The sequence below is a fragment of the Mesitornis unicolor genome, unplaced genomic scaffold (assembly GCF_000695765.1).
Source record: "Mesitornis unicolor isolate BGI_N332 unplaced genomic scaffold, ASM69576v1 scaffold40524, whole genome shotgun sequence".
In the NCBI taxonomy this organism is placed as follows: Eukaryota; Metazoa; Chordata; class Aves; order Mesitornithiformes; family Mesitornithidae; genus Mesitornis; species Mesitornis unicolor.
The window spans coordinates 29,139-45,566 of record NW_010180149.1 but is presented as its reverse complement, the minus strand read 5'-3'; the positions used below and the strand labels follow the sequence as shown (position 1 = coordinate 45,566).

The 16,428-nt window shown below is 39.0% G+C and overlaps 1 protein-coding gene across 1 annotated transcript in view; it reads left to right on the top strand.

The window, feature by feature from the left end:
• The window catches only part of ARHGAP28 (Rho GTPase activating protein 28), a 30,908-nt gene that overhangs the window by 13,304 nt on the left and 1,176 nt on the right, over window positions 1–16,428 (top strand). Inside the window, exons 5-13 of the mRNA XM_010183022.1 lie at window positions 2,530–2,695; window positions 2,808–2,899; window positions 4,221–4,298; window positions 7,497–7,659; window positions 9,178–9,260; window positions 11,062–11,259; window positions 12,495–12,638; window positions 14,792–14,946; window positions 15,603–15,667. Of these exons, the coding sequence (XP_010181324.1) occupies window positions 2,530–2,695; window positions 2,808–2,899; window positions 4,221–4,298; window positions 7,497–7,659; window positions 9,178–9,260; window positions 11,062–11,259; window positions 12,495–12,638; window positions 14,792–14,946; window positions 15,603–15,667 (1,144 nt within the window). The remainder of the gene's footprint in view (window positions 1–2,529; window positions 2,696–2,807; window positions 2,900–4,220; window positions 4,299–7,496; window positions 7,660–9,177; window positions 9,261–11,061; window positions 11,260–12,494; window positions 12,639–14,791; window positions 14,947–15,602; window positions 15,668–16,428) is intronic.

The following is a 16,428-nucleotide window of genomic DNA, read 5'->3' as shown; positions in this document are numbered from 1 at the left end:
GATACCACCTTTTTAGTGAAATGTATGAAATAGTTGTAAATTATTTGGAAGTATTTCCTGAATCTTATGAGGTCCTGAACTAATCTGAAATTGTTGCTATCCACATAGACATTGAATATCATGGACCTGTGGATGCATAATCAGTTGGTATTAGAAGAGACCAGTATTGTGCTGGAGATGAACTATTCTGCATGCAGGACATCATTTTGTGTGTGGAAGAGTACATGAGTAATAGACCAGGTCATCAGAGACAGAGGCTTTCTGAATAAAGTCAACAATCAAAGTTGACATTGGCATTTCTCTTACTTCATATGCTGCCACTCATGATATTTGTTTTTTTCCACAATGGCTCAGACTGCAATAGGCCTCAGCAAAAAAAACCTCTTGTTCTGTTAGAGCAACGAGTCACCTGCACTCTGAAGGACTCTCCCTCCTTTCTCAAGGTGGGCCAACAGGGTCAAACTGAAGTTTGCAATTTCTCCAGGGCAGGTCTGGCACATTACTATAACCAACTTTGGGGATGACGTATACCAAGCCGAACAGAGAGAGATTATAAATAGCATGTCCCCTGCAGCTCCCAGGATAGCCAAGATCATCACTGCCCACATAGGGTTACATGCAATTGTGGGACCATGATTAATGTGACTTAGTTGAAGACCTTGCAGAACTAAGAGTCAGTAAGCATTTCAGGCCTATCTTAGAACACTGTATATTGTCACACAGAAGCAACATGTCACACCGTATCAGACGTTATCCTTAGCCAAAACGCAAGTAATCTCATTTCAGGATGGCACAGCCTCCTTCAGTGCTGCATATTGTGACTCTGCTGTTTGTAAGAAAAAACACTGGAAAATTGTGACACAAGACAGAAGAAAGAGGCCCAGCCCCAAATTTTGTGTTAACACTGCATCACATCATAGTGACCCTAGGAGTCAACCAGACAGCATGGAAAATCATTGTAGCTACTTTTTGTAACCACTTTTCAAGTGTTTGTCATTTTTCCTTGGCAAACATACTTTTTCTCTTTTCCCTCAGAAAATATATGTATACTGTGGGATTTTTTTTTATTTTCAAGATGATTTATTGTGCTTTGACTGCTTTTGGTCTTTTTGCATCACTGGAACCAAAATGCATAGACATTCTTTAGTATTTTATGTGTCTTCAGAAGACTATCCTCTATATACCTTCTGTTACATTATTAAGTCTCAGTAAGAGTAACAGTGGAATTGCTGTATTCTGGGGAGGGAAGGTTCTGGCCTAAAATGCCCCAGACAGCATGTATTTTAGTTATTCCACCCCCTGCACTCTTTCTCCCCCAATTATGATTATTCATGTGCAATGTGATTTAGGAAGTCCTAACCCACATGCTCTAGATGTCCTTTGTCCTTTCTTAGTTTTGAAATCTGGTGTAAGTTTAATTCTTTTTTGTTTGTTTTTTCTTAGTCTGTTTGACTGACTTAATCTAAGGATGGATTAAGCCTATTGAGTCCAAATTTGTTTAAAAAAGGGAGAACAGGGCTGAAATCTCCAGAAGCAAAACATTGTTAAAGGCTGGCTTTCTACACAGTTCCCTAAAGGGAGGAGATGATTTGTAATGCTATTTATTTATACCTCTGACTAACAATTACTGGTTCAAATTACAACTAAATTAAAAAACATACAATACCAAAGATCCACAGTCCTTTGAAAAGCCTGTTTTTCACTATAACTTTGTTATTATGTCTAACAATTACGTCAAAAAATTATGGGTAGTTGTTCCTTTTGACATTTGCACAAATGCTTCTGTCATGATGCAACATTCCTGGCTCTGGTCCATGACACTGCAGTTTCTAAAATATGTAGACATCTTCACATGCCCTCAAATTACTAAGTATAATTTAGTTCAAGCTTACTTGAATAAATTATTTCTTAGCTGCTGGGAGTCCTGCTTCTAAGCCTAAATGCTTCTTGAGTAATAGAAAGTACCAGTAAATTGGCAGGTTGGCATCAGCACTAAGTAATTTTTCTTCTGGGCTTTTCCTCAGGTCTTTAATTTGAACTCTACTACAAGACCTCATAAATTAATAGTAATATGCAAGGCAGGCATGGATTCATTACACACACGCAATTGATATACAACCCTATCCATGAAGAAATGTCAGCTACTTCAACAGCATTCAAAGACACTCTGGAGGAGACAGAAGCAGAGCAAAATGTTATATCTTACTAAAACTGGGCAGAAGTGTAAGTAGGACGTAGCTCACCTGTCCCAGCTGGAGTACAGGCACTGAGGTTAACACCTCTGCTTCAGCACCGCTTACCAGTCAAACTGCAAGGGACCATGGTGAGCAAGAAGCTTGATTTTATGTTTCAGATGGATGTAAGTTATGTCAATGTACCAGGCCAATACATAGGGTTGTAGTTCAGCTCTTTGGTGTTACCTACCTACCCTAATATGACTTCCTGTCACATACAGCCATCTATTTCTAAACAAAAATTCTCTTCCTGTAATTTTTGTGCCAATAAAGATGTGACCCATTTCTACTGCAGAAATTCATTGTTCGGAAAAGCCGGTTTGGACTGACAGAGGTTGGAGACCTCTCTCCTGAAGACATGAAGAAGATCCGCTACCTCTCCCTGATTGAGCTAACGGCCTTCTATGATGCACTGGGAGTGGAGCTGAAGAGGAACCGCGCAGAGAGGGTGCGGGGACGAGGTACAGTGCTGTGACATCCCCATAGTGGCCATCTGGCTGCTGCTCAGCATTGTGACTAGTATGTGTACGAGGCCGTTTCCTCTTTTTCACATTTGCTGTTATTATTTTTAAGAAAACGGTCTGTTTGGGGTACCTCTTGCCATACTGCTGGAGAACGATCAAAAGAAGGTGCCTGGAATAAAAGTTCCCCTCATCTTCCAAAAAGTGAGTATAACTCAGTCAGCTCAGTCACTAAGATTCACATTTCTATCATTTGCATTGACACTCAGAAGAGTCATCAGACAAAAGAAGATGTAGGTTTTACAGACTTGAAGATGTCTACAGGTTGTTAGTATGCTGTGGTTTGAAAACCTTGTGACAAGGAGTCAAAATTGGCTCATTTTGTGTGTTTTATCTGTGGTGGTGACCTCTTTTCATTTTTGTAATTATATGATACCATACAGGAAACTTTGGGAAACAAATGTCTGGCTTTCTGTTTCCCTTTCTCATTAAATCTGACTGCACTGCAAAATTGTGTGTGTATGCAGAAGTGGAAGACGTGAGTTGTCTCAGAAGTTTTAATTTCACGTGAATTCAGAACCTAGGTGTTACTTACCTATTATTTCCAGAATGGAAGTGGTATCTTCTCATTGAGGTTTGTATGATCAGATGTCATTTATGTGCGACATTTGACAGTACAATGACATCCAGTGAACAGGTACACAACAGAAGCTCACATGCAATTACACAGGTTTACAGGTGCTCGAAACTACAACAAATTTCCCTGTAAGTACTGACAAAAGGGGAAGTGGTGTGGAGTGTTAGGGGAAAGACTGACATAACTTGAATATTTACATGACTTTACAATCAGCTCCACAGCTCCCCTGTCAAGATAGCATGGGAAATTAAGAAGGATCCAAAGCTAGGGCAGGAAGCAGAGCTGGTGGTGAAAATCCTGAGATGTATGAATAAATGCTAGGAAAATATATTTTTTTTTCCCTTCTTCTAAATTACATTATATCAAAACATTTATTTAATAAAGAATTAGAGTAGAAAGCCTGTTCCTCTAGCCGCAGAAATTTCAAAATAAAATACCCTGGGACCATTTTCTAATCTGAGTTCTCAGTTCCCAGAAATGTATGTTATCTATAGACCTTTCCATTGTGCTCCTCAGGGAAAGACTTAAACATTTCTCAGAGTTCATTTTCCCTCAAAACACCATTGTGTTTCACCCAGTGTATCTACCCTTTTATTAATATGCTTATGTGTTAATTCTTCTATAGCAGTGCCAAGTCTCAAATCAAGGACAGAGGGGCTTACTGCATTATCAGTTTTCCATACTCTGCCTACTCTATATTTCAGGATCAGGAATATGGTGAACAAATTAGAAGGTTTATTGACATGAGTTGGCTTGTATACTTTAGCAAATTACATAGAAATGTATCTTTTTCAAATTAGTTTCAAGTATACCTAGACTGAAAAAAAGATAATAGCATTTTAAAGTGCTACTAAGTATTTTCCTGGGTTTTGTTGGGGTTTTTTTCAGTTGCTGCTCAAGCTTGAGGAAACAGGTTTAGAAACCGAAGGAATTCTACGAGTGCCTGGATCTGCTTCCAGAGTCAAGGTATACGCTCATGCCAGTTTTCTGTCTCCTGGACCACAGACTCTAAGTAAAATAATACAGCACACACAAATTCACACTGCACATAAATACTGATTTGTGTAGCTCAGCATTTCTATTCCTACCAGTGAAAGGTTAGACTGGTTCCTGGGAACCAGTAAATCATAGAACATGTGGCCTATTGCTTTGCATTTGTTAATGTTCTATATAAAGCACAGACTTGACGTTGAATGCAGTCTCTCTCCACTGAACACTGAGAGATCCTTTCAGTTTATCTCTGCCATCCAAAATTGCTGTGATATATCTCTCTTTTAATTTATTTCAGAAATCCAGAGTTGCTAAACTGAGCGAACTTCAGATAAAGATCTTATTCTATGTCATTTTAACCTTTGTGTCATTTTATTTCTCATTTATCTTCTGTGATCTTACAATTTCATGTTCCAAGTGAGAGAAATTTGGCCAGCCTTCACTGTTTGGCAGCCTCAAGTACTGCATTTTTCACAGGCTGTTTGCAGGCTATGAACACAGGATAGCTGGTACCCAATAACCCGACACAGTGGTGCAGTAATGCTTGACATTGTTTCTCCAGACTAACTTGATTTCAGGAGCTGGAAACCTTTGGCAGAGCCAAATTACAAAACCAAGGATTTTTCTGGGCTTGGTAGTGTCTACCTCTTTCCCAGATTTTTGTTTTTTCTAGGGGTTTTTTGGTCTGGTTTAAGAAACTTCTTATGGTGCATCCCACTCCCACTTTCTCATCCTCACAAAAGCTGGTCTTGCTTTACAAGACAGGAAGTCTCAGTTCTGTGGCAGCTACACAAATATTGGGGATTGCTAAACACTGATGGGCTAGGCATCATAAAAAATGACTGTACAAGAATAAGTGGCATTACATGAAACACACCAAAGATAGGCAGCAGCAGCCCAGCTCCCTTTCAGTCCATGTATTGATAGAAGTGCTCAGCACCTTGCAAAGTGCCACATATTGCAGAAGAGAGCTCCTTATTTGGCCAGTACCTTTCAGCCTCCTCATTTTTTCATACGAATACTTAAAGTAATATTTCACACGATCTCATTTTTTCTGACCTCTCCAGGGTAATTACACAGCAGGTCTGTGCTCTACCTAATTAAATTATTTTCCTATTCTTTGAATATACTGCATTGTGTTTTGTCCACTTCTTACTCACAACCTATATCCAGAGAGCTGCTGTGAGATATGACCTTATACATAACTCTCCTATACTGGGTGGTAAGTTAAACTGCCCATATGAAAGTTTTAAATTATTTGAGTTTTGGCTCCATTTAAGTCTGTCCAACAAACCAACCAGCAAGAGAGATTTTTTTCAGAGCAGATCCAGACTTCATCCTTCAAAGCCTTCATACATTATTATGACATGAGGATTTGAGGGCATTCCAATTTTATTTCAGTCTTGTTTGGAGAAAGAAAAGGCATATGGAAGTGATTAAAGGTTACTCTTCTATAAAACAAAGAAGAGAAGAAATAAATACAAGTATTCCTCTGTCTGTAATCTGGTTTGCAACAAAAGCTCCAGTGAGCCAAAAATGCATGATAGTCTACTACAGTCATGTTTTTTCAAAAAAAACTGCAAACAAAAATTTAAAAGTACTATATTCATATATATTTGTGCATGGGGAGAAGTGTATAAATATATACATATATGCCTGCTTGTGTAAAATATGTATTTCAAACCCTTTGCTTTCTATTTCTATAGCTTTTCCTCAGTTCCTAGTAGAAAAACATGGATTAGTTTTTCTCTACCCTTGTGATTTTGGTGAAGTGAGGATTTTTGTCCCACATTTCCCAGTCAGTTACCAGGAGAGAATTTAATCCAGGTGTTTGTATGGATTATGTGCAAAGGATGTGAATACAGAGGAAACCAAGAGAGCCCAGATTACGACCAGTAAAATATGCTGGTAAAAATGAGATTGTAACATTATATACCAAATCCTGAATGACTATTTCCTTTTGTGCCAACCATTTTACTTCATTATGTGTGACCATACTTGATATGTCATTTCCTTCTATTCATGTGAGGCATGGTGAACAGAATTCATTTTTTAAAGCTTTTCTGTCTGAATGGACTAAACCTTTTTGCATAATATTAAAGTACATTTGACGAAAACATGATCTGAAACCCGAATATTAGCCACAGACACATTTTGTCAAAAATGGTCTCACAAAAAGCAATAACAAATTTCCCATGGATAAGGCAGTGTTTGTCCAGTAATAAATGTGAAAGCTGCATTATTTATGGATATCCTTATATTACAATAGCCTCCTTCAATCTTACTAAACCAACAGCTTTTTGAGGAGCTTGCATTCTCCAAACAGTGATCTAGGTTTGAAGCTGAATTCTGCTCCTACCAGGAACCTTACTGAATATTACCCACTCACACATGCATGTGAAACATTGATTAGTTATCCTCCAGATCTAAATAGACCTCTGTTATAGAGCAAGATGCTGATACTGTAGAACAAGAGGGCACCCAAAAATGGTATAATCAGTTCTGTTCATCCCTTTCCTTCTCCTTCATGATGGCAAATTCTGTCTTAGGTATCTCTTGTGAGGTTTGTGGTGGTATTTTTGGGATATATCAAGTGGAGATTTTATGACAGCAATGGTTTGATACCTTTATTTTTCTATAAAGTGATCAAATATAGCTGACCTAACAGAAATCATCCTTCTAAAGACAGGAAGGCCTGAAGTTAAAGCCATTTGCTCAAGGCTCCTGGACTCGAATACCAACAGATTGTTTACTGGCAGTGAGGAAGAAATGCCACTCCTTTGCGATTTAAGGGTCAAAACCTCTGGAGAGTGTTTTAAAGAAAAAGAACAGCTGTGCTAACAATGCTGTTTAACTGAACTTTCTGTTTCTAGTTCTAAGATATTGCACAAAACTGTCTTGCTTTGAATTTGTCTTGGTTCAAATGGGTCACTGGCAGAAATATAGCTAATACAAACCAAATTTAGCCTGGGTTGCAAAATATCCCCAGGAACCTGATCAGTTAACCTGCTCTGAACTCCGCATGGCTGTACCTACACTGCTACTGGTTTAGGACTACTTTAATTTAACTCTGGTGTAAACCTGCCTGTTGTTTGTAATGGGATTTCTGAGATGATCTCAAACTGCCAGGTCAGAAGCAATGATTAAAGGTCAGATGTTCCTTTTATCTTCCAGAATCTCCATCAAGAACTTGAGGCAAAATTTTATGAAGACACTTTTGACTGGGACCAAGTACGAAATAACGATGCAGCGGGACTGCTGAAAATGTTTATAAGAGAACTCCCAAGCCCCCTCTTCACAGTAGAATATCTGCCTGCTTTCATCACGCTAGTGGAAAGTAGGTGGAAAAGGAGTCCATATGGACTGGTCTAGATAAAATGTAATAGCAGACATTACTCTTTTTTTTCCTCTCTGAAGTAAAGAGAAAAAAACATGTAATTTTTTTCTCTCTCTGAAATAGAGGGAGAAAAAGGCCCAGTGTATTGCCTAAACATCTTAATCCTGCAAGCTTTCCTTTCCAAATGGAAAAAAGTCTCTGCATTTCACTAATAGCATAGACTCGTTGTTTCAATGACATGACTGTTTAATATGAGCTTTGAAACCTGTGAGAAAACCATGAGCAATGACTTTCATATAGAGACTCTGATTCACACAAATTATAGATTTTTACAAATGAAAACTTCTGCAAGGTAAACTCAAGTCACTGCCCTTTAGCTGATATTCTGTTGGAGTTATTTTATTTCTCCTAAGGTTTATGCTGAGGTCAGAACATTTGTACAATGATATGTGTGATCACAGAAAGCTTCAGGCAGTCGGGTTTTGTTTTCAGTGTACATACACACTCTCATTCTCAGGACATTTCGTTCATTTCTCTTCCAGGAAGCATGCAGTAGTACTTGCTATACCTATTGACTTCATTGTAAATTCATTTGAGCTAGAACAGAGTGAAACTATCCGGAAGGTGAATTTATTAGGCAAATTGGTACAGAAAACTTAAGACCTTCACATAAGGTTGCAGCCAAGTTTTCAGTGTCTCCAAGAGGTAGTTTAAAGGGCACAAGTAAGTGACCCCTTCCTGTAATTTTTGCATGCCTGAGTTTGCTCCTTGAGTCCCAGACCACATGCAGTTATGATTGCTTAGCAGTTTGGAGGAGAAGACTGAACAGGAAGTAACTTTATTCCCTACAACAGATACACTGTTCACAACTCACAGTCTTTTCCTTCAAAACTCTCTCATCTACCCTGAGTGGAAGCAAATGACAGAGTTACTCTTCCCATCTTCTCCACCCCAGCTCTTTTAGTGAGCATTACACAGTATCAATATGTACCAATTGCTGAAAACATGATGGTATTTTGTAACTGCCAAGGCGATCTATATTTACTAAGAGTGCTAGATTTGGGACAAATACTTTATAAGTTATAACCAATCAATCTCCGCTCCACTGGCACAAGTGTTCGGCAAATTACTCAGTAACATTAGTCCAAAAATTTTCTGAAAACAAATATCCATTTCAATTTGAAAGGGGAAAAATACTTGACCCATATTCACAGCACATTCTGACCATGACATGAAAGAGAAACTGGCTAGTACTGAAAAATATTGGCTTCTTGCTATTTAGGCAGAATTTTATAGAACCCTGTCTCCTCCTGTGTCAAAGACCCAAGATGATGAGGAAAAACACGCTCATTAAATCGATTTTATACTTGGGAAAAGGTTATGGTTAATCAACACCTAAACATGCTAGTCTCAACCGGGCAGTGGTTGCTGTGTTTCTGGAACTGCTGACCAACAAGGTTTTGAAAACAAAACAATTGCAACTGGGATTTCAAAACTTTTAATTATTCATATTCTTAGAAATCTCCAAGATCAAGTTACAGCTACAAGCTCTGCATCTGCTGATCATGCTGCTGCCTGAAGCCAACAGAGACACAGCCAAGGTAAAAGTTCTTCCTTTGCTGTCACTTGCCATCTGTGGTGCTTTTGACTTTTAAATGAAAGAGATGGGGTTTTTTCTAATAGTCAGTGATCAGATGCTGCACTGTCAAAGTATTCATCTGTGGTTTTTATCATTTCCTTGAAAAGATGTTCCAGTTTCCTGGCTGTCATTTCTTTTACAAGCAATTAAGAAATAGTTGCTGGAGGTATCCAGCTGCTGTTGTCAGTAAATGGCTCCCAGGCATCATTTATTCTGGAGCATCTGTTTCAAAGAGGCATGTTCCTCGCATAGTTTGGAAAAAGAAGGTCCAGTTTTGGGGTTTTATGTATACCTGAAATTCTCCAAGATGAAGTTAAACTAGAAGCTGCCCCCCAAGAGCTCACCTAGTGTACTCCCAGTGCTGAAGGTCTTCCAGGCACTAGACCAGACTGGAGGAAGCAGTCCAAAGTAAAAACCCCTAAAACATACATCTGTAGCATGGACCTCAGCCTCAGCTAGTTTGCCTTACAAACCCATATTCTGATATGGACGCGGTGGCTACAAGCGTTTTGGGTCCTTGGGAACAACCAGATCTGGCTGCAGCTATGTCCTGACCCCAAGAGACACTGGTTGCATCTTTGGACATGTCTCCACATAAAAGAAACCTGAGTGAATAAGCTGCCTGTGAGCCCCCAGATACCTCAGCAGGTCCTCTGCTCATCAGGACCCTACATGTCCCTCACCTCTAAAAGTATCCCACTTGTTGTCAGTTTAGCTATAGCTTTATGAGTCCAGGTACCTTCTTTACCTGTATTTATTTACACAATAACAAGGGACAAGAATAGCAATCCTCTTTAAAACATTTGGAGGTCTATTGGTGCTCTTTGAAGAATGGCGGTTATTTCTACTACCAAAGTCCATATCAATATAGAGCTGCATATGTAAAACACGTTAGATGAGTAGTCTTACTTATTACTAGGCTTTTATACAAAAATAGAAGTGATGATAAAACTGAATGCATCTCTACTTGCTATCTACAATGAGATTTTAGAAATTTATTTAGTGCAGTTTTATAATTCCTGGGTTTGTGAAAATGTTTTAATTGCAATGTCAAGGTACAAAGACAGTGGTTTTAATGTTATGGTGTTGCAAAAGGACTCCTTGGCAGACCCCAACTCTAACCACAGCTGCAATCCATCCTATTCAGTCAGTCAAGCAAAATCCTGAATAAAGTGCCCAAAAGGGAAATGAGTTTCCTTTGACTCTGCCATGCATGTGCAGAAGAGACGTCAACAAACAACCACTGAGCACTTCTTGCTTTCATTATCCCAGAATAAAAATTTGGGGGTTGTTGGCAGAAATTCCTCAGATTATATCACATATGGAACTGGTTCACTTTTGAAGAGAGACCAATCACCTTGGTGACTGCAATATAAAAACCCTTGGCCAGATACACCAAAATTGACACCTTGAAATCAACGAAGAAATTAACTATACCGTTGCAGTACCTTTCTATCTTTTCTCTACTAAAGGATTCAGAGCTTTAGTGCAGGCATTGTACTCTAATTATAGATTTGGGATTATGCTCAAAGTGATAGTTAATTTATTAATGTATATTTTGATAACATTAACTGTTCCTTTGTGACTGACACAGGTGTGCCAGCAAATATCAGAGTAATCCAAACTACAATGCAAAAGAACCTGAATTCCACCTCCAAGTACAAATGTGGCAGCTTTCTAGCCAGACGTGTCAGTTTGAAAATGCTGCATTTAAGAAGTAAAATCTTTTGTGAGATTCAGCATAATAAGCATTGTTTTTCCAGGCCTTTCTTCAGTTCCTGAAGAAGGTGGTTGCTAATGAAGGGAAAAATAAAATGAATTTGTGGAATGTTTCTATGATTGTTGCACCAAACCTCTTCATCTACAAAGGGAAACGTGCAAACCAACAAGAAATGCAAGCAGCTGCCACCACAGCACATATTGTGCGGCTTTTAATTCGGTACCAGGACATCCTGTGGACAGTGAGTAACTCTGGTTCCCTCCTTATGGCTCCTGTATAGAGAAGTATTTTGCTATATGATCCTTCCCCTCTACTTGGCAATGGTGAGGCCACACCATGAATACTGTGTTCAGTTTTGGGACCGCCACTACAAGAAAGACATCTTGATGCTGGAGCATATCCAGAGAAGGGCAACGAAGCTGGTGAGGGGTTTAGAGCACAAGTCTTGTGAGGAGCAGCTGTTGGAGCTGGGGTTGTTTAGTTTGGAGAAAAGGAGACTGAGGGGAGACCTCTTCACCCTCTACAGCTACCTGAAAGGAGGTTGTAGCAAGGTGGGGGTCGGTCTCTTGTCCCTTGCAGCTAGTGGTAGGACAAGGAGAGATGGCCTCAAGTTGCACCAGGGAAGGTTTAGCTTGGATATTAGGAGGAATTTCTTGACTGAAAGGGTTGTCAAGCACTAGAACGCCTAGGCTGCCCAGGGAGGTGGTTGAGTCACCACTCCTGGAGGTGTTTGAAAGGCGAGTAGATGTTGTGCTTAGGGACATGGTCTAGTGGTGGACTTAGTAGGGCTGGATCGATGGTTGGACTCGACGATCTTTAAAGTCTTTTCCAACTGAAACCATTCTATGATCCTGTGATATGCAGCAGCTCTGTAGAAATCAGAGTAAACTGATCTTCCTAGAAGAAACAGCTATTCTTCGAAAACTGGCTGGAGTCTTCTGTATCTAGAATGACATAGGGTGACAGATACCTCTGGATGAAAATTTACCTCAATTAAGACATCATTTTTAGCATAAATTGCCCTCTGGAGATACCCATCCCACATCATTGATTATACAGGAGAATGCATAGGAGAATTATTTAATTTAGATGCCTAAGTGAGACATCTAGACTTGAATGAGACTAAACAACTGTTTAAAGTTTACCCCATAGTCCTTGCTGGACTTCCAAAGGTTGGCATGAAGATGACAGTGACAGCTCGTTTGCTCATAACAGAGAAAGGGTACAACAGGTATTGCAAACACAACTTCCTATAAAGTTCCTGCAACTGCAAACATCACTAAGAAGTTTCATCTGATGTGAAAGATGATCTAGTTTCACCAAAGAAATAACCTGGGTCATTAGAGGGAGCTACTAGTCACATATATCTTCTGGGAATAAATAGAACTTCTGCAGTCTAAAATTTGGCACTTTTCTGTATCTTCAACACCAGTTTTATGGGGGAAAAAATTACAGCTCTGGTTTCCTTCCTTTTAGGTCCCATCCTTCCTGATTTCCCAGGTGAGAAAAATGAATGAGACAGCAATGAACAACAGCAAGAGGCAGCTGATGTTTGACAAAGGAGTGAGAAAACTTCTGCGGAGAAAAACCATGGAGAGGGAGAGACCTGAAAGACCAGAGGTGTGATAAAAATGTATCATTTTAAAGCGTAGACGTAAAGAGCCTCCCTCCCCTCTTATCTCATAAAAGCTGCTGGGAGTGGGGAGGAAATTTTGCTGTACAAAATAAGCTCATTTGGGAGCTATCTTAAAAGATGTGCTTCCCAGTCCAACACTTTGATAAGATAAAGCTTTGGGGCTTGATTGAGAAAAGGTGAAAGCGGCAGAATGATGTCTAGCAGCCCAAGCTATAAACTGTTAGAGACACATGCTGATTTTGTACCTGTTCTATAAGAAAATGTGAACTGTCCTTGACTGTAATGATCTGTAGATATTCATCAAATGCATGGATCTGTAGTTGAGTCATAGGATGGTCCATATTAGGATTAATTACATTTACCCAAGTCCTAGTCCAGACCATTCCATATTCTCCTTGCAAGCTTTCGTTTTACAAAGTTGCACTGTTTCCTAAGCAGAAAGAAAATCCAGTTTGCCTAACACAGACAACAAAACAGGGTCTAATTTTTAAATGCCTAATGAAGTAGCTTGTGTCGTTACTCCCCATATAGTCAGAGGAGAGAGGTGGATACTTTTTAGGATTTCCAGAGCTCTGGGTGCAGCTCAGACTTAGGAAACTCTGATACAAAAATCTCCCTTTGAAGTTCTTAAATCTACCAACTTTTCTCCACTGCCTAGATAAGGAGTTTAGGAACTTGCTTGAGGTATGATACTTCAATAGACACCCAAAATTAACTTACATGTTAGGTGTAACATATAATTAGGGCAATAAAGCATGTTGTGTACAAATGCATATCATATGCTATCCCTATAGAAGCTTATACGTAGTATTTCCATGTAGCAATTACCTTTAATAACCTGGAGAGAAAGCCTTTAGAGTTGCCATGGAGGTTTAAAAAAATGGAGACCTGTGAATTGCAAGAGGAGTAATCAACTGGTCAAGGCCCCTATAGTTCTTGAATAGTCTCACGAAACAAATGAAAAGACAAGTTAGGAAGGAGTGATAGGATACTGTAAGGAATAGAGAATAGGCCATGTAATACAGACAACAGAGAAACTGCAGAAGGGAACTTCTGGGGGAAAAACAAACAAACAAACAGAAAGGATGTATAAGAGTCGTGAATCCACGCTAATTCAGCTTTTTGGGGAATTCATTTGCCAGCACTGACTGAAATATATTGTGGGCAGGACATGCATTTGTGCTGCAGAGGGAGACAGAAATATTTGCTTAAAATGGCGCCACAGACTGCTGTGTTGCAAAACAGAATTCACCCTGGAACAAATACAGTGAGAGCTTCCGAGGAGAGTCAATTATTGCAGTCATTGCACCTTCAAGAAGGCAAGCTCATTGATCGTAATAATTGGCTTTGCATCTAATAAAAACAAAACTAGCCATGATAGGTAGCTGAAATACGAAGGGTAAATGGGAGGCAAACTCTATTTGGGTAACTGAGTTGAATTTTGAGAGCACTTAACACAATCCCTGGGTCTCAGATGTTCTAAATTACACAGAGACAGAGACTGGAGAGACTATTGTACTCTGCTCAGCGTGGTATTAACTGGATTAGAACTGGAATGCAAACCTTGCTAATTGATTTATCCACCATTAATCATGGAAGAGTGCATAAACTTCATAGATGATCATTTGAACCCTACACAAGGTCAAATTTCAAATTAACAGAAACCATATGGTACTTTGATATTTTACTCTACGTATGCTTCGATCTAGTTGAAGCTATAGGAAGCGGAAACAGAGAACCTGATCTTCATGCCTCAGGAGAATTTAATCTTTAAAGCAAGAGCAGATATTCTTAATCATTTTAATGTATTCTTACATAAGCATTTTATTCACTGGCCAATGTAGCAGAAGTAACTTTAAAAATCTCAGGTAACAACTTGACTTAATATTACTGCAAGCAATAAAATTTCAAGGGCATACATTTATGTGATGCTTACCAAAGTGTTTGCGTCTTTGTGTCACATCTTATTATACTCTACAACTTTGCATTTGTATGACTGTAAATATGTTTTCTGAATAAGTAAGTGAATCCATGACAATGAGTTTTGCAAAGAACCTCAGAAGAGTTGCAGAACTGCTTCTGAATGGAGCAAGAGCAATATTTGCCTTAGACTTACTCTGCTGAATATTGATTTTAGGGAGCTGTCACTTTTCCCCCATACCTGCAGTCTGACATACCCGAGGGGGTGATAAGAGTTTATGCTCCACTGCATTCAAAAGTCTCTATGGCAATTCAACTCAACAGCCAAACAAAAGCCAAAGACATCCTGGCCCGATTCCACTGTGAAAACAGGTGGGTAAATCAGAACATTTTGTTTTTCCTGAACAATGATGTCAGAACCATTAATGCATAGATTCTTCCCTTTTCAAAAACACATTGTGTTACAAGAACTCTTTTTCTAATGTAAAATTGTTAATTTATGGTTATGTTGGTCAAAGAAATTTTAACCACTGATTTTATTCTTTATATTTTAACTTAATAATTGGCTACTATACAGAATCAATCAACTCTCTGTTATGCCAGTACTAAAAATACATGTTTTATAGACTTGCCGCATAGGAAACCCAGGGGGATTGTCTTACATCTACCCATAAAATGTTAATGTTTTTATTTCTGAAAGGTAATAATTATTAACAGTTATGGGATATGGCAAATTGTGTCTGAAAGTCTTTTCTGCAAAGTCTTCCCATGTTGTTCCCATGTTCCCATCCTGTTCTTTGAATAAAGAATAAATAATATAATAGAAAGCATAGTTAACTGTGACAGAGTAATCTACCTCTGCAGCAGATTCAGTATTCTGCAGTGCTCCATTTGGCAGAAGTCCTTGCTTTTGATAAGTAAGTTCATAGGGGTAAAAATATCAATTTATAGCTTAATATAGATGATGGTTTCTAATGCAGTGGTTATAACAGAAAGACAAACTGAAGTTGTTTTTTTTTTTATCCTAGCCGTGGTTCATCACAGAACATGAGAGGCCAGATCCAAAGTTTACATGAAATCGGAGGAAATATAGGTAGGTGACATTTTTAAAAATTCAATTCCAAATGTCCATAGTCTCCTTAAACACCTCAGGGCAGTGCTGTTTTTGCACAGCTGCATCTCTCCTACCTTCCAGTCCATCAGCAGAAAAGCTGTCTGACCCAAAAGCTGTTAAAATCAATGTAATGATTCCCTCCGACTCCAGCACGACTGGAAGGGCACCCCTCAGGAGACAGTGACCTGATCTCAGTGGCTGGATCTCAGCAGGGCTCCTTACAGTCTTGCCAAATTCATCTGACCTTCCATTTACCTCTCTCACTCCCATAATTAAGCACTTTTCCACAGTTAAGAGATCCTTAGTCTTCCTCTACCTCGCTATCAAGCCTTTTGCCAAGACCTATTTCTTCCTCACTGTATTTAAGGGTTAACCTCCTCCAGATAAAAAACACAGAATTCAGCCCCTGCACATATAAGTGTACGATACTTATACTAATCCATGTTCTTTATTTAGATTGCAAATGCCTTGCAGTGGGGATTTTGTCTCCTTCTGTGTTTCATGCAGTGACATTTTTGCAATAACAACACTGGCTTGCCACACAAGTTCCTGGCCTAAAGGTCAAAAACCAGATTTTAATTTGATATTGCACAGTTCTGACTCTCTCCATTCTATTCATGCTAAAATTTTGGATGCTCTGTTGGAGTCTTTTTCAACTGTCTGATTTGATTATTCCTTAATTCTTCTAAGTTCAGCTCTAAACAGTTTCTATAAAGTTATTAGAAAACACCACAGACTTG